The sequence below is a fragment of the Taurulus bubalis genome, assembly GCF_910589615.1.
Source record: "Taurulus bubalis genome assembly, chromosome: 5".
NCBI classification, from domain to species: Eukaryota; Metazoa; Chordata; class Actinopteri; order Perciformes; family Cottidae; genus Taurulus; species Taurulus bubalis.
The window spans coordinates 23,741,019-23,764,781 of NC_136593.1; the positions used below are offsets into that span (position 1 = coordinate 23,741,019).

The 23,763-nt window shown below is 45.8% G+C and overlaps 1 protein-coding gene across 1 annotated transcript; it reads right to left on the bottom strand.

Annotated features, from left to right (window-relative positions):
• Positions 1–123: 123 nt before the first annotated feature.
• On the bottom strand, positions 124–18,962 carry setd5 (SET domain containing 5; the record flags this gene model as incomplete). Its single annotated transcript, XM_079218536.1, has 24 exons — positions 124–1,681; positions 2,268–2,350; positions 2,469–2,590; positions 3,414–3,697; positions 5,798–5,890; positions 6,292–6,777; positions 6,891–6,947; positions 7,725–7,954; positions 8,256–8,373; positions 9,314–9,574; positions 9,656–10,036; positions 10,132–10,293; positions 10,457–10,540; positions 11,043–11,292; positions 11,575–11,684; positions 11,791–11,908; positions 12,015–12,163; positions 12,996–13,286; positions 13,801–13,839; positions 14,060–14,247; positions 14,342–14,400; positions 15,487–15,749; positions 16,108–16,210; positions 18,892–18,962. 24 exons carry the CDS (start codon positions 18,960–18,962, stop codon positions 1,118–1,120), a joined length of 4,566 nt encoding a protein of 1,521 aa, XP_079074662.1. The 3' UTR covers positions 124–1,117.
• Positions 18,963–23,763: the final 4,801 nt, after the last annotated feature.

Sequence of the window (23,763 nt, forward strand, 5' to 3'; positions counted from 1 at the left end):
TCGTCCTCCTCTGATTGGCTCCTGCATCCCGTCACTATAATATATGATTCATATGAATCTGAAGACAAACACAACTGATTTCAACTGATGTAATGACAAGATGAATGCAGCCATATGTGGGGAACTTAACTGGATTTCAAATTTATTGAAAAAACAAAACAAAAACAAGAATGCAGCACCATGAATCATAAGACCTGTATGTCTCAAGTACAATATCAGAGGTCTACAAGTAGTCCCAATGTGAAATCAAACAGTCCAGTGAGGGTGAGAGAACAGAAGAGAACCGAAACTAAAACGGAACAACAACGGAGAACCGAGAAAGAGAAAGAGAGAGAGACTGAGAGGGAGAGAGACAGAGGGAGAAATAGAGAAAAAAGGGTCTGTTGTCATGTTTGTGAGAGAACACGGAAGCTGGAATCATATGGAATGATGGTTTCCAGGGAGACCCCGCCCTCCCCGCCTCTCTAATGCATCTTTAGAACGGATGATTAACATGCTGCTTGGATCGTTCCCCCACTCCCTCCAAATCAAACACTTGTTTACTGCAGCACAGACTCGGCCACTCGCCAAATCAAAAAAAACATAACGTCGAGAAAAATAAAACAACTCTTGCTTTCAGTTACATATGCGTCTCAGCATTTATCCAACCTGGGTACCATGGCGACAGGTACGGCTTTTTTGTATAACTTTGTACAGACATTTGTGTGGAAGTTTTTACTTTCCAACATTATAGAGCCTGTTTGCACAGTCCGGCACATGAGGAAACACTGGGGACAATTTCAAGTTACACGTGATTTCTTGTGATTTTTTTTGTTGTCGTTTTTTCAGAATGTGTCGACCAAATCGCTTTTTCCACTGATTCCGTAATAATGTCCAAAGTCAATGATTAGCTTTGTGCAGAATGTGGTCATTTGTTTTCTTTTTTCTGAAAATAAAGAAAGAAAAGAAAGAAAAGAAATCCGTAAAGAAGTCCTTGCTCCTCTTAGGTCTGTCTGTACATTTTTCCCCTCCCCAAACTCCCTGAGCCCCATTTCACCGCAGCTTTCAGGGGGCGAGGAGGTACGCAGCTTCATACACACTCACACACTCACACTCACACATACACACACACAAGGTCCTAAAAGCTTCCTGACTGTGTCCTTACTCCGGGTCCCTGGAGGGGCGAGTGCTGGAACTGGCTGAGGCTCGTCCCTCTCTGTGGGTAGTGTGTCGGTCCGCTGGCCGGCAGCAGCCTGGAGCCCGCCTGCAGCGCCGCCTGGCCCGGGCTGCCCGACTTCAGGCTGCGAGACGCCTGCTGCTGACCCCCTCTGGAGGCCTGGGCGCCCAAGTCTGTATTAGTCTGCCCATGGGGCCTGGGGCCCGGGCTGGGTGACCCCGCCAAGCAGCCGCTGTTCAAAAGGCTCGCTTTTAAGTGGCTGCTGCCGTAGCCGTGGCCTCCCTCCACGCTACTGCTGCCGCTCTGCTGGTGGAGAGAGCCCGCGGGCGGCCGGGAGTCCGAGGAGGAGGTGGAGGAGGTCGGGGTGGGGGTGCGACTGGGGTAGGAGGATGGAGGGTGGTCCTGGGACACGTGGCGTGGGTAGAAGCTCTGGCCTGATGAGGGACTGTAGGAACCCCGGAATGGAGAGTTGGAGGTCTGCTGGAGAAACAACGGGCTGTCGGTCTGCCGGTGGCTCTCTGATGACTGAACACACAGAAGACACTCAATATTTTGTGTGGCACGTTTCTAAGGCTACAACTCTCAGACAGGACAACGTCATGGTGCGACCTGTCAATCACAGTAGCCCCGCCCTAAAGCATACCCTGCTTTATGGTCTGACTCTAAAATGGATCATAATTTACTAAATGATCATCATGCTGTACTGAAGACTTAAAACTAGAGATTGAGACATAAACTCATGTTTACTGAGGTAATAAATCAAGAGAGAAGTAGAGTCATTGTCTCAGACTTCTATACAACCAGAGGAGTCTGATGGACATTAGAGAGAATGCAGGTTTAAGACGCTTCCTCATTGGCTTAACTTTTCAGTCTGTGGGTGATGCAACAAATCCAAATGAAAATGCAGCCAAAACGCATTGGATATATGATCATTGAAAACCAACTGAAACAGAGAGACTGGCCTCATTAACAATAAGTCTGAATGAAGTGTCTTGAATCCAAATAACACAGAAATAGACACTAAATGAGGCCAATGGTCATCAGGTCGCCTGTATATTAATATCAGTAGAAAGCACTTGAACAGGTGATAGAAATGCTTTGTACAGGCTACCTGGTGGGAGTACACAGAGGGACTGTATCTGTGTGGACTCTTCATGGGAGAAGCCATGGACGCTGCCTGCACCTCATACCGATCTGAGAACACAGAAAACATAATTCGGGAGGTTAAAGCACAACATCAATAGCTGGAGGTTCATTTCCATCTATAGTTATTTTAATGTAGGGATCACCCGGGTTTCAAACGTCGTCATACCAGATTCCTTCTCTGTGGAGCCGTCACTCCTCTTGTAAATCTGCTCCATCTTGATGTTTCTCAGCACTCGCTCCAGAACCCCCTGACCTTCCCGTAGACGTTCAACAGTAGTGGGGACCATCCTGGGAAGAAACACAAACCCAACGGTTATTTGCAAACTCAGATCGGGATCAAATTTCAAATCATGACCCAACTAAACCGTTTACTCGAAACAGATCCTGTGAAAAACATAACATTCTGAGCTGCTCGACGTACCTAAGCCATGATGGATTCATGCGAGACCAAGAGTCACGTGACACAAATTTTGTGAATCTTCGATTGAACAGCAGGCTGTTGAACTCAATGCATTATTAAGGCAGTGGTTCTCAAACTATTTTTGTCACGCCCCACTTTGGAGGAAGAAAAATGTTCACGCCGCAACAAAATGGCCCATGGTGAATTTTTATTGAAATACATTTGTGACTCCATCTGTGCTTTTATGAATAGAATAAAGAAAATTGCAATCCCTTTCAAGTAAACCAGATTGCTCTATCAGACAAAAACAAACAAAATGTGCAATCATGTTGTTAGAAGAATGCAAATAAAGTTCTATCTGTGCAAAAAAATAACTCATTTGGCAAAAAAAAATAAATGGTTATTGTTTTGCACTGAATATCTTTTAAAGATAATAACAATAAAGTGTAACCTGTGAAAAAGTAAACAAAACCTCACAGTTGTATGTCCGTGTATTTTATACTTTTGTAATATGTGAAGTTCTCAATAAAGGTCTTGAATTCAAGAAATTCGACATTTTCATTGTGCCGTTTCCATAGAGATATAAAAGATGAATGTTATATTTCAGTAAAAAATAAAGGCCACAGTGAATAACGCTGATGGGGATGAGAGGCTTAAGAACTCCCAGGTGATGAGTCATGTACTGAGAGCTCATCATTCGGCGCTTCTCACCACTGGTTGTTGCTGTCCTGGTGTCTGGGCTGCAGGGACGAGCTCTGGTGGTCTGGAGGACTGACCTCCTCTATCTGCGGGACGGAGGAGGCGTGTGCCGAGGAGGAGAAGGAGCTGTGCGGGGAGGCCATCGGCTGCATCTGCTGATGGCAGTGGGGGTGGTGGGAGTCCTGGCTGTAGTGGGAGCAGGGCCGGCTGGGGGTGCCGCCCAGCGACAAGCCGCCGGCCGGCTCCGAGTCGCGGCCGCCACCCTGCTTCCTCTTGCGGTACTCCAGCAAAGACACCTGAGGCAGCAGAGGGAGGACAGGCGCCATTAAATACCCCCTGCTGGAGGACTGACGCACAAACACACACCACGCCATTCACACTGATGCCCGGGGCCGCTGACTGAGTCACATCATTCACCAAAGCTGCACTGAGTGATGGGCAGACGGCATGCACCACACCAGAGAGGACTCACCTGGAAACAACTATTCAATACGACAAAAAGGAAAAAAAATAAAAAAGACACAAAGAAAACCACACCGTAATCACCATGGAAATCACCGTTGACATGAAAATGACACTGTGTGCATCTCTATGGTCGTTCCATTCCACTAACACACTGTAGTCATGAGGCCTGTGCTGTGGATCACGTTGCGTGTTCTGGATGCACTGTTAGTAACATTTGACGACAGAGCAGGCAACTTTGAACGCACCACGCCATGATGCAACCACGCCGAAACAACAGCTACACAAACAACTCACTCACACACCTCCAGTATTGACAATGAGAATGCGAGCACTCATCCCAGCGTAATGTCGTCATGACAGAGAGAAGGCTTGTGAGAACAGAGAGGAGGAGGGGAGAGGGGAGGGGTATGAAAGAGGCAGCGGGGCGGGATGATGACCACACAGTCAGATACTGATGACCTCGTCTGAAGCGCTGCAGAAGCAGAACATGACGTATAGGGGAGGCTGCAGAAGGCAGCTGGGGAAGTCAGGGTCTGAAAATACAGATTTTTTCTTCCGAGTTACGATTTTAGCCGAGCAAGTGACACCTGTTGTTCCCAACTAGCGTAAAGGAGCTGATAGATGACGCAATATCAGATCTGTTCACAGACTCGCAGAAACCCGACTCAGCATTTTAAGCTGTCTCAGTATTTCTGATGCTGGTGTTTTTCTGATGCCTCCAGTGGAGACATTACTTTGACTGTCCTGCTAGACTTGCCCCAGCTAGGAATACAGTATTTGTCTGCTGTTAAACCGCCTAAGAGCCACCACCCTCCTTACACAGGTCGAGCCAAAGCTACATACTCCTGAGATGATATACCTGGCGCTAACAGAAGCACACTAATACTACTGTAGAACTAATAATATAAAAACTGACTGAAAAGAAACTTATTGAACTTGGTGTCCAGTGCTGTTGTGCTATTACATATCGTTATAAACCAGTTTCCCAATAATGTAGGGAATGACGGGTCGATTCAAGGAAAAATAACCAGAAACTGGCTCGATTTCACTGTTGTCCAATTGTCACACACACACGGTGGGTGTTTCCGGGGCTGGTGATGGAAGTAGCGATGGAGCGAGACATCTCACTTCCTTCTCATCTGTTAATCGCCTCGCATGCGCAGTCCCGATCGGGCCTTCAATTCTTTAGTTAGACGGATTAGATGATGTGGGCGAAACTTCAGATTACCAAAATAATTATTAAACACAACAATTAACTTGGTCTTTCAAAACTGCTAAAGGCGAAAGTAAAAATGTATTTTGGGCAGGTAGAAGAACCCTGCTAATTCATTTTTTAGCGAGTGAGTCTTTTGAGGAGGATTAATATTTGAAATATCTAGGGGGCATCTATGGAAGAGCCGTAATTTATTTTCATGTTTTGTTGCGATATCTTCTCGCCTCACATGTCTGACTTGCTACGAGTTTGGATTTACAGGACTGACGTGAATTAGCTGCATTAACGCGTTCGCTCAGTTTAACGTTACATTTGCCGGGTGACTGCTGACTCGTGTTACTGGGAATCACCCTTCATCTCCCCTGAGCCCCTTGTGGTAAGGCATGTCGTGTAGCCTTGCTTGTAGTAGAGGTGGATGGATGAGATGGAGCAAAGAGACTGTGGGCTTCACCTCCACACTGGCAAGACGACTCATGAACCATCGGCCTCTCGTGTCGAAGGCGATGGATGAACCGTTACACGCTTCAATGGATTGGACTGGAATGGCAGAATAACGTAAAACTGCTGCTCAAAACTATAGAGTCGTAATTCAATGCAGGTCGGGTGGAAGGGGAGGGGGGCGGAGCTGTCGGAGCATGGGGTGGTGTTGTATGCAGATGCAAAGAAACAATATTTACATGCACACTTCTAAAGATGTAGTTGTAGGGAGAATATTCACCATATTTTGTACTGGCTTGTATTCACTTCTTACAGCTATAGCCTGGTAATCTGGCTTCCCTGTCAGCAGACTAATGGTATGCTGGTTGGCCCTCTGCCTTGGAAGAAAAGTGGAAGAGAGACTTGGCAAAAAGTTTCAAGGAGCAGCGAGGGGGGAGGGGGAGGAGGGAGGGGAGGAAGGGTCAAAGCTACAGAGTCGAAATCATTTCAGATAGAAACATAAAATCGTTAAATGTGTTTTTTTTCTTTTCTTTTTTTAAATGCCTGTTGCTTTTGGATTTGACCACCTGACACAAAATGGACCAATTGATATATTTAAGACAAAGCCAAGGAGCAAACACAGAGCAAGGGGAAAAAGCACATCATGAGGTTTGGCTTTTCAGTTGGCACATATCACACTCAAAGTCATTCGTGCTGAAGAAGAACAGATGAAACGCTGATTTTAAAAAGAAACGAAATTTCACATTATCCTCATTAACATTGTGGAGAACTTGCCTTCTTCTTTTGCGGTGGGTTGCTGGTGTGAGGAGGCGTGCCACTGTCCGGGTAGCCTCCTCCATAGTGAGGCTCGCCATAGGGCGACGTGGAGCCGGGGCCCACGTCTCCCAGCGGCCCCTGGCCGCTTATGGAGCTGTGGAAGGACTCCGCTGGGGAAAAGCCACCTTCGGACTGGGAGAGGTGGCGGTCAGTGGCAACGGGGTTGGCCAGGTTTGCATTGAGGGGCGAGCAGGTGTATATGAGGTTAAACTCTGTCCTGAAGGCCTGCTCCCTGCTTTGGGAGGCGAGGTCTGAGGAAGGACAGGACGCGGGGTTCAGGGAGCTGGTCCCTACAGATAATGGACCCTGGGAGTCGTGGCCTGAAGGGCCTCCAGAGAGGGAAAAGTCATCCGAGGTCAGTGCCACCGGGCTCTCCAAGCTGGAGGGGAGGGACAGGTCGGGGAACTGAGGACGAGAGATGTCAAATTCTGTCTGAAGACACGGCTGGAGAAACGGAGAAAGAGAGAGCGTACAAAATGAACGAGAGGACATCGAGTAGTTAATAGCGTTTAACTGTTTGCATCCACAATTAGGAGTTGGTGTCAGCGAGACTGTACCTCAGGAGAGATGGACTCTGGCCGGTGAACAGGAGACGCCTCAGGGGACGATATGTTCTAGAGAGCAAAAAGACAAAGCTCTTAGAAACCTCATAGTCAAACACACAGGGCGTTTCCCAAATACTCAGTCTGCCGCATTAGATTAACAGCAAATTGACTTTCCCCAGTATGATACTAGCTGTTCTCCCCACTGTGTTTAATCCAGAATGAAGATTGAATTACGTCAATCTGTCAGAAAGGCAATTTGCATACAAACAGTTTATCTTCAAGGATTAACAATATCCCAGATATTCCCATATATGATGTTGAGGAGTTACAAGCACTAAATATACTCCAGGGGATGTTGAATTAGCTGGCCGGACTTTCTGAGCACTAGCGTATTTTCTTCTGAGCGCTCCACATCATTTTGTGCTGCTGCTCCGAGAGATCAAGTTAAAAATCTCGGAACTTTTCAGAAAATCTCAGATGATGTCACTATCGAAGCTTGTTTTGGCCGTGACTTATATATTCAGACAGACACCATCATAAAAAAAGAACGAAAAGCCCATTCAGGAGCAGACCGGCAGGGCGGACACTGAATGTTGCTGGTGAGCGTTGTGATTTTATAACCGGCCGCCTTCTTTCGCCTTGCTCGAACAATACGGCCGTCGGACCGAGCGGAGACACGGTATGAAGCAGACATCCTTTGGTTGGTGCTCATGGGGAAAAAACTATGGAAAACAAATGTATAGTAGCAACTACTCTGCCTGTTCCATAAAAAGGCTCATGCGTAGCGGCTAGACTGACACGGACCAGAGCATCCAGGTGAATCTAGCTGCGCTTGTGTGCCCTCACCTCGAATTGCAGCGGCGTGTTGCAGCGGCTGGCGGGCAGCGAGGGCATGGGCGAGTAGACCAGGCCGTTGGGCAGCAGGGAGCCGCAGGGGTTGTAGAGCGACGGGTGGAGGGAGTCCTCCGGGAGCGGCGGCGTGATGGGCGACAGCGGGCGAAGCAGGTGGTCCGAGGGTGCCGCCGTCGTCTCCGACGCATACTTAGAACGCCGCTTCTTAAACGGTGCATTGAGATCTGGGATTTTACCAAGATAAAATGTGGGAACAACACAAGTGAGTTGGACTGAACAGGAGAAAGTACACTTCTAGTATCAAGACATTATAGAAACACAAGACGAGAGACACGCTTCTAATCTGGACCCTTCAATTAGTTGTACTTTTAATAATAATAATAATAATAATAATAATAATAATAATAATAATAATAATAATAATACCACCCAGTTGCCTAGTTCTGATCTAACGTTCTTTCTTCCTCCAGCTTTGGTGCTTTCAGAATAAATACATCATCCAGACGGAGGTGGGGATGTACGTACCGCTGGACAGAGGGTTGGGGGTGGACCTGCTACTGGTACTTTGCTGGGAGGACGTGGACTCTGTGCCGTCCTCCACACTGGCTGGACAGCTCTCATCCTCCACCTGCTTTATCCATCTCTGCATCAAAACAACAGTAATGTCGGGTTAAAAACAAGTGTTTGTTTGTTTAGTTCATTCAGCTCAACCCAACAGCTCAGAAAAGTCTTGAGTTCTATAAAGGAAGAATGTTGGGATAGAATTTAACATATTACAAGGTGATTGGTTGTCACAAGTCATACACATTTTGACCAATGGATTTCCATGACTTTTCCATGACCAAACATTTTGTGAAATCTCGGTGTAAATATGAAAAAGTAGTATTTAAATTAACAATGAAAATTCCAAAGCATACAGTAAACCTTCAATGACACAAATGGATGAGAGACAATAGTTTGATTAAAAGAATAAACATTTATAGAAAGAGCGCATGCCTACTTATATTTTGTGCATCTTTCTTTTAAAAGCATATTAATTATTTCAAACTCAGCGTAAATGAACGACATGAACATAATAAATTTCCATGACTTTTCCAAAACTTTTGGGATTTCATTTTTTTCAAGGACTTTTCCAGGCCTGGAAATAACCACTTTCCCAGGTTTTCCATGACCGTAAGAACCCTGCAAGTATTAACATTTTGTTTTTTAAAGACAGGCAAAATATATTTCATGACCAATTTAGGGTACAATGATTGTAAAAACAAGAACCTGAAATTCTTCTGACTGGTCATTTTTCACCACAAGACATTTTAAAGGGTTAGTTTGGGTGTTTTGAAGTTGGCTTGTATGACGTTAAGACGCATACAGTAGATTGAGTTTAAAGAAACAGACAGGAGCGCCAGCACGACTGCAAATCAATGTAATGCTGTGGACGTATTTTAGACAGCTACATCAGTTCAAGTGTAGGCTTTATTTAGAATATTTATTTATCCATGCTCTCGCCAAGCCATCAGACTTTATTGAGCAGAACTGTAATTGTACCTTGCAGCACACAGGGGGTAATACCTCGCCGCATGTCTCACCTTCTTGTAGCAGCCGTAAGTGCCGTCCATTTGGAGCGGGCGGGGCCGGTGTCTCTCGGGATTGAAGGGCGAGCCGAAGCGGACGTAGTGTCTGGGGGTGGTGCAGATGAGCGACGTGTGCGAGAGGCCCGGCAGCATGTTGAGGGTAGTGGCCAGCACTGTGGGGTCCGTGGTTATCCGCAGCGGGCGCTCCACGGGCACCTCTTGCTGGACCTTCTCCCCTCCAGGGACCTTGTCATTCAACCACTCCGTCACCAGGTACTGAGAACAAAGACACATCAATGATTAACTCTGCATTTGCTAAAGCAATTGCATTTCCTACACGGTCGAACGTCCTCTAACCTTCTTGGTCTTGGGGTAACGCAAGTTGCCTCTATTTATACAGTTTAGACCATGGCCGTCTCCGTCTAGGAGATGACCCCCCAGACTGCTCTCTCCGTGGCCGTGTTCAGAACCATACGGGCCCTGAGATCCCTCCTCGTCCAGACAGGCACCCTGATCAGCTGACGACGGCGTCGCTGCCATCGCTGCCGCCGCGGCGGCTGCTGCTGCTGCTTGCTGGGCGAGTGCTTGGCGCTGCCGCCGGGCTCGCTGGGACGAACTTGACCGGTAGCGGGAGATCCGACTTTTGGGCCGAGGCTTGGTTGGTCGTGCGGGTTTCGGAGGTGCGATGGGAGCGGGCAGGTTGGGTAATGAGGTCTTTTCTTCAGTAGACGGCGGGTCCTGAAAGAGAATTAAGGACAAAAAAATGTCATAAAGAAGAAGAAGAAGAAAAGATGAACGGATGTGGATGGAACATCCGGGTTTTGCTCACTGACCATCACGTAGCTGGCGCGTCGTGTGCTGACCCCCACTCCGGCAGTGTGGGGTGTGGGAGTGTTCCCTGCAGGGTTTCCCGCCCCGTCCTCACTTTCCACACCCTCCTCCTTGACTTCTGCTCCTCCCACTCTCTTGCGCCTCCTTTCCAGGTTGTTACACGTCTATGTGAGCGGGCACAGACACAGGAGGTTAGACGGGCAGAAAGTTATCGGTAAACTTTTTTTGTACTGATGTATTGTGCTGGAATCTGAAACTAATGTTGCAGAGAACAGAAATGCTAGGTTAGTGGAACAGCTGTACTGGGACAATAGTTCAAAGTCTTACTCTTTTACTAGAGATGGCGACCCCGTTTTCATCCACCTCTCCTTCCTCTCTCTCTTCCATGTTCAGATCATCCAGCAGTCTCTCCTAATAGAGGAAAACATGCTTCATTAACATTTTTAAGCCCCGTTTTTAGAACACTATCTGTTTTGGGGTTAAATCTAAGGATCTTTGATTAACCTGAAGTTAATGTAAATGTATTGCTTACTCCTTTTATCTAAGGCTACATCCACACTAAAAATTCTATTAAATGTATTGTGTATCGCCCGAAATCACAAATTTGCCTCCGAGGGCTTTACAATCTGTACACATACAACATCCTCTGTCCCGGGACCTCACATTTTAAAGGAGTTTTAAAACAACAAAACTGCATCATTAGAATGATCAAATTCCTTCGTTTTAGGGGTTGTAGAAAAAATAAGTGTTTTAAACCGGAAACGTAGTAGGGTGGATGTATCCAAAGTTTGACACACACACACACACACACACACACACACACACACACACACACACACACACACACACACACACACACACACACACACACACACACACACACACACACACACACACACACACACACACACACCTCTGCGTCACTGGTCCCCTGCAGTTCTTTGGCCTCCTGGTGTTGGTTCAGGGTCTGGTTGCTGTCCCCGGCGAGGCCGCTCTCCAGCTCTCTCCTGCGGGCTTTTCTCCGCCGGGTTTCGGCGCCCGCCATTGCGGAGGTCGGCGGCACGGAGGGGGCACTGAGCAAGCTCTCCTTGGGGCTCAGGTTGTGCTTCTGCACCGGGCAGTTCTGGTTGCCCTTATGGCAGGCACAGTCCACTTTGTAATTACTGGGGGATTGTTGAGAGAGAGCGAGAGGATTACACTGGAGGACGGAAAACAAGACATCCTGAAGCAGCAACAACTTTTTATGGAAACGAATAGAAAACTAGTACCCGCTTCACTCCTGATACCAACATGTGTTTCTAGACAGAACCATCACCACTTATACTTGAAAGTTGTACAGATAGTTGGATTTGACCTGTGATACTTTTTAATGGTAAAGTGCTTTCTAGTGGCTGGGTGAAAGGCATGTGGAAAGACGGCTAAGGGTTTATAGGAGCAGTACTGACCAGCTATTGAACTCGTAGTCAAACCCAATGGTGACCTCCGCGTCCTTTGTGATTTGACCGATGGCGTAGATACACAGATGGATCATGCCCTCAGCAATCATGTGCCGGACCTGGAGAAGTGAACAGACGTGCGAGTTGTCTTAGCGAAAAGAGTCAACGATAGCAGCCTGACGGAGCTCAAAGCTGCAGAGAAAAGCATTGAGATTGTTGGCTGACCTCGGCGTTGGGTGCACAGGACCTCCTGATGAAGCGTGCGTCATTTCCGAAGGTCCTCGCATCGACACACATCTCTACGTCATTAAACTTAGAGTAGAACAGCACAAAGGGGTAGGGTCTGGGGAAAAACAAGACAGTGGTTTCAACACTGGGAGCGTCTTTGGACCCAAACATCGAAAAGCATGACGCGGAGAAACCCAATAACACAAAGACTGCGATCTTACTTTTTGAAGAAGTGCCCGTTGACTTCAAACTGCTGTTTGAGCATGACCTTGCCTCGATATTCAATGATGAGCGTGTCTGGCTCCAGGTTCTTGGCTGCGCGTAGGATCTTCCTGTGTTTCTGCACACGTGTTACCCGCCCCAACTGGAGCTGTGAACAGCACAATTGTGACTGGTTATTCTCCATGCAGGCAGGGCACAGAGGTGGGCAATATATGGAATATATTCAATGTACTGACGACTGCAAATATTAATTATTTAATACATGTTGAGGCTGGTGACGGAGGTCAGATGGTCAAACAACCCCCACGTTGTTTTGCTGAACGTGTATATACTTGGCATTGCGGTAAGAACTGACTTCAAAATTAAAGCAACCAAGAGCTGACGCTAAAAGTGATGTTCCCATGACGCAATTTCACCTAGATTCATTGAGTTAGTCCGCAGGTCTGTTAATAATATATAAATACATTGAAAATGAATGAATATTAAATAAATCTAATGAATACAAAAAAAAGTCAAACTACCGCCTACAAATGTTTCCTTTTCGGAGAAAAATGGAATTTTAATTTTGTGAATAATTTATTAAACTTTACAAAAAATACATTTTCAAAACTCCACTCTGAATTTAAAATGACAGTACATCATGTCAGCGTTCAGATTAGTTTTACCAGAGGAATGTTATGGCTGGTATGAACACGCGCACCAAAGGGTTTAATCAAACACATTTTAGAGGTAATATAAAGATATAGAAATATAAATTATGTCAGCGCGTAAAAGTATCGAGGTGTTATTAAAAGCCATATTACCCAAGATACGGTGAGCAGGGCAGAATCTTTTTGCTGGTATCAGTTGTTCATATCATGTGTTGTTATAACCTTAATGATTACATAGCATGTTTTGCAATGGTACCGTTTGTTGCACATGCACGCATTGCGACATACAAGCTGAATCAATAAAGAGTCTGGTTCAGGACGTGGGCTGACCTGCATCTGTGAGCCCAGCACAGTGTTGTTACAGGCCAGCTCAGTGCGGTTGATGGTGTCCATGGCGTCGACTGAGGCGTGGATCTGTGTGGTGGAAGGGGACGCCGCTGTGTTGCTCTCCGCCTTTGAGACGGGGGTGCTGGCGGCGCGGTGGAGCTGGAGGAGTGTCTGGACGTCGGCGCTGTACTGGTTGGCCAGAGACTCCTCGTACTGGTCCGTCCACTGGCGGATCCTGCTCTCCCATCCCTCGGTCGTGTTCTCATCCAGCACGCTGGCCTCCGTTGTTGAGTTCTAGACAGAGGACGAGACGGAGCGGGTTGAAGCATCAGTTTTACTTGTACTTTGGGTTTCTACTAGAACCCGTTTTCGTGCTTCAATGTACTATAATGTACCACTATTCACTCTCCGTCTGAAAAGTTCTGTTTTAGCGCCTGTCTCTTTAAGACCCCCTCCTGGAAAAGCCCAGTCTGCTCTGATTGGTCAGTGTTTCCGGATCTTCCGCATCTGTGCTCTCAGCGTCTCTGCACCATCATTGTAGGCAGGGAATGACTGTAACGGCACTCTAGCCGCACTTTCTACACACATAGTATTGCGGTGACATCACAAGCTCAAGGAAGTCCTGATGGCTCGTTTAAAGGAACAGTCTCTGAGCCGTGTGTTTCTCTCGGTGGATTGAGCCTTTTGATTCTTTCACGGTATTTATATAGCAGCTAGACCGGCTTTAGAATTAAAAAAAAGACACGGACATCTGACTTTCTACAAGATGGGACCTTTAACATAAACGTCAGGTAACTCCAATCCTCACCTTCATCCTCATGGACTTCCTAGAACCCTCTCTGAAAGCCTGAGAAGGAAAATGAACCCATATCAATACATGGACATGTTCAGCAGCAACTGTTCTGCAATCAATAACAACATTGAGGTAATCTCAATGGGGCGAGCTTGAAGCAAATATAATAACAGCTCTATATTGGGCTTTGATCTTATAATTTCCTTTAGTCTGTCAATAGATTTGTTTTTGCCAGAGTCATCCTGGTCCAGTCTGCTTCCAACAGTTTGTGTACCTTGACCTTCTTGCCCTTCTGCGTTCCGCGAGCCTTCTCTGTGCTCTTCTTTCTCTTTTTGGATTTGCTCCGTTTGACTCGGTTGACGGTGAGTTTGATGCTGGTGGGCGTATGTTGCGTGGCGGTGTAGGAGATAGTGGAGGGCGACACCTCTTCGTCACCACTCTCGGTGGCACTGCTCTCGCCGGCTACAAAGCAACAACAAAACAGAGTCATCAGATAGCACTTCACAGACGACCATGGGGAAATTATTTAACCAAGAGAAGACGAAAAACATAGTACCGGAGACATTTTCGGGTTTTCTGTGTTGGCCTTCTGCTCCTTTCCTCCTGTCGAGTCCCCTGTACACAGAAAAGGTAATAAAGCACATCAGTGGGCCATAATTCAATCGCGAAACATGACATAAAATCATTGTAACAAAGCACATGGCATGGTTGAATGAAAATATCCAACAAACAACTTTGCTTCACAGACTCATAGCGCTTTCACAATCCAACCTTTAGTCTGTATTAATCGAGCTCTGGTCCGGTTCTTTAAGCGGTTGTGAACACAGTAATCCCGCTTGCGTGAGACCGGTTCTTCTCAGGCCGTATCCGGGCTAAACTTAGTGCAGTTTGATTGCAGTGAGAACACGACAGGTTAACGCGTGTGGGAGAGGACTGACTTGGACTTGTTTGCTGGACATCTGGGCCGAAGACAACATCCAGAATGCGCCAAATAAAGTCTTCAAAAATAGTGACATTTATTAGGGCATTCAAGATAAAACTGGAGAAGGGATTCTATCTTCAGCAGATCCATGACAAGTCAAAGGGAAAACACTTTTGACAGCAATATTTCAAAGTCTGCGATTCCCTGCATAAACGCCCCTCAGCTAATTAATTTCTTGTATCTTAAATCCTTTCACTGTGAAACCCAACCAGACTAAATAGAAAACAAACCTAAAGTATCAATTTCATTCTGACAGATGAGAAAGTTGTTCAAGTTTGAGGAGTGACCAAATCTATATTTGAGTGAGAGATTTTATTTGGATCACACAGCTAACAAATAGAGTGACATGATTACTCCATACTTCTTATTAGGATTTTATGACATTCTTTACTGTGGCGACAGACATTTTAAGTTTGACAATACAAAAGCTAATTAAAGTTTTGTATGCAATAAAAAAGAATCGTGATCATGTGGATGCGGCTACGTTCTCAACACAGTGGGTAACTGGGTCCTAACGAAGCGCAGTGAATGTCATTTGAAAGTCGCCTTGGTCGTAAACAGAGCCCTGATCAGGAGTATTGTTAAAAAACACTGGATATATAAACACACAATGTATGACATTTTTACTTAAAATAATAACTAGGCTTTCAAAATGTCCCCGCTGCTCTGTTCTCTCTCATGCATTTGCAGAACACGCTCCAGGATCCGGGCTCCCTCACCTGCAGTTGTCACACTTGATGAGCAGGCCGTCCGGCGTCAGGCTGCAGTGACACCAGCGGTCCCCGGCCCCGTCCTCCTCTGAGGAGCTGTCGCTGTCGGCCGAGTTGTCCTCGGTGGGGTCGTGGTAGCGGGAGCTGCGTACCACGCCGTTGAGGTCCATGCGGGGAATGATGGTTTGGGAGAGCGGGGAGGCGGGTGGGGTAGGGGGAGGGGGCGCGCCATAGTTGTGATCCTGACAACACACAACGGAAGACTGTTGCATCTTCAAACAACGTGGGTGTTCAGGCAAAAAAAAAAGGGAAACGGAAAATGGAGACGAATGAAAATGAGGGCAAAAAAAAAAAAAAAACACAGGTATGTGAAACAGTACAGCTGTTAACAGAATTAGCTTGTGGTTATAGAGGACTAATAGTAGGACAGACATCCGTGTCTTCAATCAGTTAGTTTTACTCTATTCTATAGAACTTGAAGTGATTAGAAAAGACTGGAGAGATTAAAATGAGTTATTATTTTAGCTTTTTAAATGTTTATACTTGTCTATCTTTGAGTAATACATATTTCGTAGAATAAAGACATGCTATGATCAGAATTGATGATTGAGAAGAACTGCATGAACTCACAGCATATGGTAGTCCCCGATACCCATGACCCTGTGCGCTGCCACAGCTGTGGTTGTTGTAGTTTTTTTCATTCACGGCAGGGCTTGCTTCAACTGACTCAGGGCTGGGGGGAAAAACATATTATTTATATTATTATTCTGAGGAATGACAACAAAAAAGTTACATGATATGTCTTAAACAGTTCATATTTGCCACTATGCTTTTTCCTGGGCTGTTTTGTAAATAACGGTTACAATAAAATACATCAGTTGGTCAGTAGATGGCGCCACAACCCTGAGGTTGCTTTCCAGGCTGAGTGAGCAGATTTTTAGGAAATGAGATGTGGGAGGCCATTATGTTATGCAACTCCTTTTGCCCTTTAGCTGACGTCCGGTCAGACGGTGCAGAACCTTGCCCCATCCCTCTCCTTTTGCCCTCACAATCTGGAACATTTAAAAATGTCCAAAGAATCCAAATGTCATTTAAAACCCTGGGTTTTGCATATCCAAGTGGAGACGGTGTATCTCATCACGTGATGGAATTGAGCCTCCTGGTGTTTGGAGGAAACTAGAGGGAGCCTGTGAGCAGGGCTGGAAGGGAGAGAGAGACCGACTGCATTCCACATAACCTCAGTCACGTAAGCAGGCTCACCGACAGAGAAGTGGCAACTGTGCTTACTTCGGCTGTCTGTGGACATTTCCTCAGACTGAGGGCTGAAGGGGAGATAACATGGTACATGTCTCCCTCCTTTACACGGAGGGAGGGCTTGACGACAGAGCCGCATAGTGGCGCCCCAACATGAGAAATATTATTATTACTTTTACTTACACAATTTGAATAGTATCATTATGAAATATTACAAAAAAGCCAACATCATGACTATATAGCCTTTTAAACGGGCCCCATTTTCTGGTTTGCCTGCAGCATCACACTAATCGAGTTAAGGTCAGTTAGTTCCACCTTAAATCCATTAGGGAGCGGTGGAAAGACTACTCTTGTGTTTGGGGAATAGCCTCCAACATCTTTTTGAGAAATTGTTTTCTTTGGTGTGATCTACATTGCTTATTGTCATATTCGTAAAGCTCTGGTCAGCACCAGAGGGAAACTTCCCCTTACGGTCCTCAATCCGTCTAAGCTGAACTTCCCTCGGTCTGTCTGCCCTCATCGACCTGCATGCATGCACTTGATCGTTGTTCTGCTGTTCAAGACTGATTTGATGTTTTGTGCTTCTGCTCTGCATGTTCATGAGTCTAACAATGCAGCATAATTTTGTCTTTATCTATGTTTCTATCAAAAATAATAATGCCTCATTTATTTGCTTGCATGTGTGGCTTTAAGCCTCTGTGTTGTTTTAATAGTACTTGATAATGTGGTATAAGGGTGTCCTGAATGATGTCTCTACTTGTATTCATATTCTCTCGTCCTTTATTATAGTTTCTGCATGCTTATAAATGATAAATGATTAAATTCCATGGTAGTTTTAATCGTTTTAATAGTTTTTTAGCATGACACGGTCCCTACAAAATACACCATTTGTAGGGACAAGTGTATGAACACAGTGATTGGTGTTCTCTGGTGATATGAAGATTAAAGTGAGGCTCTAAGCAAAACGTCAGTAGCCGTACTTGTGTTTATCGTCCAGCCCTGGACAGGAGTCAGTGTTACATTGCTTTGTTTTTAGATGCTTCCGAGCTAATGGGCAACCGGCCTAACTGAAGTATCACATACTGTATTGCCTTTATTTCTGTCTGGTAAAGTTTAGTCTTTGGCACTTCCAATCTCTTTGGGTCTCTCCGACAGACTTTGTGGAGACTGAGGATAGAAAATTGCTGACAAGATATTGGAAGGAAGCATATTTATCACAACCCACGGTGCTACAGTTGTAGAGCAGCGTGTACAAATAGGAGGGCTCAGTGACGTCGCATGGACGTATTGTGTTGCTTTTGGAAAAATAAAGTACTTTGTTCCTGAAGGCAATCCTTTGTCCTCCTTAAAAACCACTGGAGGTTACTGACACCAAACCTCCAATGGAATGGTAAAGGAAAGCCCCTAATACGCATAGCCATAATTCTGGCCATCGATTACTTGTGGCTATTTTTTGTATGTCTTTTTTATTTATTTTTACAATAAAGAACACACACAGAAGCACACAAACAAAGCGCCCAGCAGATTCATATCTAGAACTCCCAAGAACAGTAGACAGCAATATTATCACTTTTGGGTATTGATTATGATATTTTGTTTCCACCAACCCGACTGCTAAAAGCCAACAAAAGAAACAAGAACAAGAGTTCATGACGGCAAGTAACATGAGTGGTCAGACAATCACGCAGGTGGTAAACAAACCCTCAGATTAATCATCATCATCTTCAGCACTGAAATACACATGAAGACGAGAGTGAACACACCGTTGTTGTTCATGGTTAAGCTCCACTGTATTTACATATGGGCGCAGGCACAATTACGTACACACGGTACGTCAAAGGTCAGGTGCTGCTCAACATGGTGGAAAATTTCTGAGTCTGATTCAACATTGGCCTTTGTTTGCCATTTCCAGTCATTTCCTGTTATTAATAGCACCTGCATTGCAGCAGCTATTCAGGTGGAGTAGATGATTACAGCCTGAGGCACTTGTTCTATTTGAGCAATGTCGGCGCGGCCACAGACAGCAGCAAGTAAAGTTGGGGCGTAAGAGGTTAGTAAACGGATGGGTAAAACCCCTCAAAAATAAGGCCCAGGTTGTAAACACACAGTATTGTTCTTGAGGATGATGGCACAGCCACCAGGCCTGTAGCCAGTACTTACTCTGATCCAGCAGCCATATCTGAGTAAGACGTTTCAGGTGTGGTGACTCCCAGCGCGATTACTATGCTCATGACGTCCGGCACAGCGACGAGTGGGACAGGGGGAAGAGGGGGGAGGAGGGGGGGATAGGGAGGGGAGGGACAGGATGGGATGGGATGGGGGAGGGGGAGAGGCGAGGGGGGGGAATTACAGGGTCCCAACTACAGCGACGGACCACTCCAGAGGTGGGGCGCCGCCGAGCCGTAGCCCACGGCTCACGGTCATGGGGGGCCTAAGGAGAGAGAGAGAGAGAAAGAGAAAGAGAAAGAGAGAGAGAGAGAGAGAGAGAGAGAGAGATAGAGAGAGAGCGCAACACCATCAGTTACTCACTGACACAGCCTGGACCTGATACGGACCAACTTACTGCTACATGACTCATGTGTGTCATATGATATGACGGATGAAATAAATAAATAAAAGAAACTGCACTGTGCGATCGATACATCTAGGATTGATGCCTCCGACAGATGGGTGATTAATGTCATCTCTATTTACAATTCACATTTTACATTTAGTGAAGGGTTGATTACATTTCGAAGAAATATTAGTTGAGTTTAAAAAGAAAAAGACAAACTTAAAAAAACAATTAAACAAAAACAACACCATGACACAGCGTGAGCAACTCGATAATCAGAATCTGAGAGTGAGGCTGTTGATCTCCACTCCCAATTTGTTCCATGCAGGGGTACTGTGTTGTTGTTTTTAGTCTGTGTTCTTTTGAGTTTTCCATACATACTACCTTTAAAAAGGTAAACCATATGCTCCAATTAGGGATCAGCCTTTAGTAGTAGTGTGTTAATTGGGTCAGAAAGCATGCTCTGGTCCCGGCGAAGGTTGATGAGGGTGGATGAGGTGAGGAGTCTTTATCTGGTTTCTGCCACTTTGGTTTTAATCCAACAAACAAACTATTAAAATGCACACGGACCATGGGTGCGTTTTGGACAATCCCTCGGGGCGGCTCTACTCCCTCGTCCCTCGACGTGACAGTGACTCACTATCGTCTCTCCAAGTACACACGTTTGGGCTGGACCTTGCTGGTTGGCAGTAGATCTCTATGCAGCACCATACACTGACGTCAAAACTGTTACTTCTTCACACTCATTTGATGCAAGTGGATTTTTGTAACGCTTTGGTCAGATTGTACACACTGTGCCTCTGAATGTAACATTTTAAATAAATGTTTATATGTCAAGAAATAATTAAATACACATGTAATATACCTACATTAAATTTGATGTTTCATTAGATTTTGTACTTGCCATACCAGGAAAAGCACAGGTGTAATTAATTGAGCAATACCAGGGGCATGGGAACTAACCTACATGGAATGCAGTCGTTCCTCTCCTGTGCATTTCCTGCTATGAAATGTCAAAATGTCTTCGATGAACAAATGAGATTATTCAATAGCGTTATTAAACTCTTTCCACATGCTGCATAACTTTAAATCAAACAGACCCATTAGATAGCCACCAGTCAGACACGATTCAGGTACTGACGGGAAAATGACTTGACAGAAAATTAATATTATAAACAGGACTCCTTCACTAGAGGTCACAACAGCTGTTGAACAGTGACACAGGGAAACCATCCGCACACGCCTAATGAAGAGCCAAATTTGCTGACTCATGTTGATAATAATAATAATAATAATTCTAAGCAGCATAGAGCTTTCACACGCCTGCTTCTGAAACAATAACTGCATATGGACATGGTCCGATAGGCCTGTCTCTCATCCACACAGAGGCTTCTAGTGTGGAGGTGGAGGGGTGGAGGGTGCTATTCAAAGAGCAGAAAAACAACCATGGGCTTTACAGCTCTGCTCACGTCCAGCCTCCCGTTAGGATGCACTAACGCAGGGAACCAGCAGGAGGAGCCCTCCTCCCAGACGCCTGGAGGGGTGAGTCATCCGACTTGAAGCCCAGCCCTCATCATGTGACCACACTCTGCTGAAACACTGACCCACACTCTAGTCTCTTTCTCCCTCTCTCTCTCTCTCTCTCTCTCTCCCTCTCTCTCTCTCTCTCTCCCTCTCTCTCTCTCTCTCTCTCTCTCTCTCTCTCTCCCTCTCTCTCTCTCTCTCTCCCTCTCTCTCTCCCCCTCTCTCTCTCTCTCTCTCTCCCCCTCTCTCTCCCCCTCTCCCTCTCCCTCCCTCTCTCTCCCTCCCTCTCTCTCCCTCCCTCCCTCCCTCTCTCTCTCCTTCTCTCCGTCTCTCTCTCCTTCTCTCCCTCTCTCTCCCTCTCCACTCGCCCAGTCAGACTGCAGAGACAGAGACAGAAGCCACGGCTGCAGAAACGGCTACGGCCCTCCTGTGCCCCCACAGTTCACACGCCGGGGAGTGGAATCGGCTTCTAGCAAGCCGGAAAACACAGAACTGATCTTCACCATATAACATGTTAAACACAACCCCAACAATAAAACATAGTCTGGTTTGCTAGTAGAGAGCCACAGCAACAGGACGCGTGACATTTCTGTAATGGTCCCCTGGCTACAGCGACTGCGCTCCAGCACCAGGGCAACCACAGCCAGGCTGGGGACTTCCAATAATGTCAAGGTCAGTTCAGCTGGGCTCACTGTCAAACAGAGAATGTCAACCCCATCCAGCTGGATACACACACACACACACACACACACACACACACACACACACACACACACACACACACACACACACACACACACACACACACACACACACACACACACACACACACACACACACACACACACACACACACTGGTAGGACAAGAAATGTCAGCTAGCTTATGATCACAGAAGTGGGACATTGTGGCCTCAACAGAGACATACAGGTGAGGACATAAGGAGACACATACTAGCAGGCAGGAAAGCATTAGGACGTTGGTTGTTCAAGGGCCGTGCCTCTTTAAGCATGATTCATTAGTTAAGTTGAGAAGAGGATGGGGCATGAATGGTAAATGGGAGTTTGTAACGTACTTAGACATGATGGCATGCATACGGGTCCCATGGTGCCCTGATCCAGAACCTTATCAAACCCTGCTGGCTCTTTATTGTCTCCGATTGCTGCTTCACAGAAATAGCTACCTCACTCCTAGCTAACTCACAAAGGGAGTCACTCTTTGGGCCTCTTCCAAAAGAACCAGACAGTGAACTAGGGAGGTAAATTCCATACGAAGAAGGAAAGCCTTTCTTTACCTACCTCCCTCCCTCCCTCCCTCCCTCCCTCCCTCCATCCCTCCTCCTCCTCCTCCTCCCCCAGCACCTCCCTCCCTTCCTTGTTCGTTCCTCTGGCCATGAATACTGGGCTCAAATTACCAGCAGGCTCAACAAAGTCGTTTCACTTCCACTAGAACAGAGGCCATTTTGGAGACAAGTCCAAGGGGGAGGGACATACACACAAAATGAACAGCAAGAGGAGACTCTTTCCCTTTCATCATCTTTCACAGAACTCTCTCTCTCCCTTCTCCCGTCCCCCCTAACACACCAGTGTTCCCACATTGTTAAATACTGGCTGGCGGGCACAGACGCTCCTAAAATAAACTATTTGATTATCCTTTGATATCTAAATGTACATCTGGGGTACTAAAGCGAGGACGAAAACAAATCCAACCATGAGAGCCAGTGCATAGCAGTACAAAAGGTAAAAACATACAAGATGTCACACCTCGTCTCAGCAGATCTCAACACAGCAAGTTTGGTAAACACACTGAACGACTGAAAACAGACCAGTCATGCAAATGCAGATACAGTAGCTATAGAAAGTGTAGCCTACACCATAGACTCAATATTACACAGATTTACAGATGATTCAGGTGATACTGAATCGAAAAACTACTCCTTTACAAATTGCTATTTAAGTGTAAAAATCATCCACTATATAAAACATTCCTGCATGTGTCCAAAGCCTGTAAACTACGTTTTGTATGAATTCCACAATGCAACGTGTTGCTTTTGCCCCCGAGATAAAAAATATGAAGCTTACAGTTTCGTGACACAATGACTAAACATTATAATGATTCGTCAAATGGTAAGTCTAACTACGCTTTTCGGAGAGACCGTGTGGAGATATTCTTATCAACATCATTTTCAAACTAATGCACTTTTCAAATAGCAAGATCTGAAATTTCAATTTAGCCACAGCTTGTATTCTAAACAAGTTTTAGGAGGCAGGTGTTGCTGATCAAAATCATATCCATCTCTAGGTGACATTACTTCACTTGCAGATTGGTAAATGTGTGAGGAAGTGAACAGTTGTTAAACCTTTAAGTATGATATGTTACTGTTTTCATATACATTTTAAAAAAGGTGCTACATTTAAAATTAGATCATTAATATAGCAGCAACCAACTATATATCAAGACAGAGGAGTAATGTCTCCCTGAGCAGAGAATAAAATCGCCCTCCCTCTGTGTGTGTTGTTAGAGTTACTTTGTGCTGTGTGGCTCCACTACTAAGCTAATGGCCGCTCTGCACTGCACTGCTCTCATACGACGGTTACAGCTGATAACGCCGCCCCGACTGACGGCGTTGTCATGGAAGCGTAGCACGCACCCACCCTCCGGTTCCCCCTCAGGTTAACACTGTTAGCTCTGTCAGCGCCGTTAGCACCATTTGCTGCTAGCCGCATGCTCAGCCGTCGCCATGTAGAGAGCCATGATGAGAGCCATGTGAAGGCTATTCCTCAATAATATTTAATTCAGCACCTTTAAGCTTAAAAATAAAAATTCAGCAATGACCTTCGAGATTTGAGGCTGTCAAGTAGCTTGTCCAGTTCCGTAATCAGCCAGATGTTATACCACTACTATTTTACGCTGTCAGGTGTAATGTGCCCGCACCATAACTGGACAACTACAATA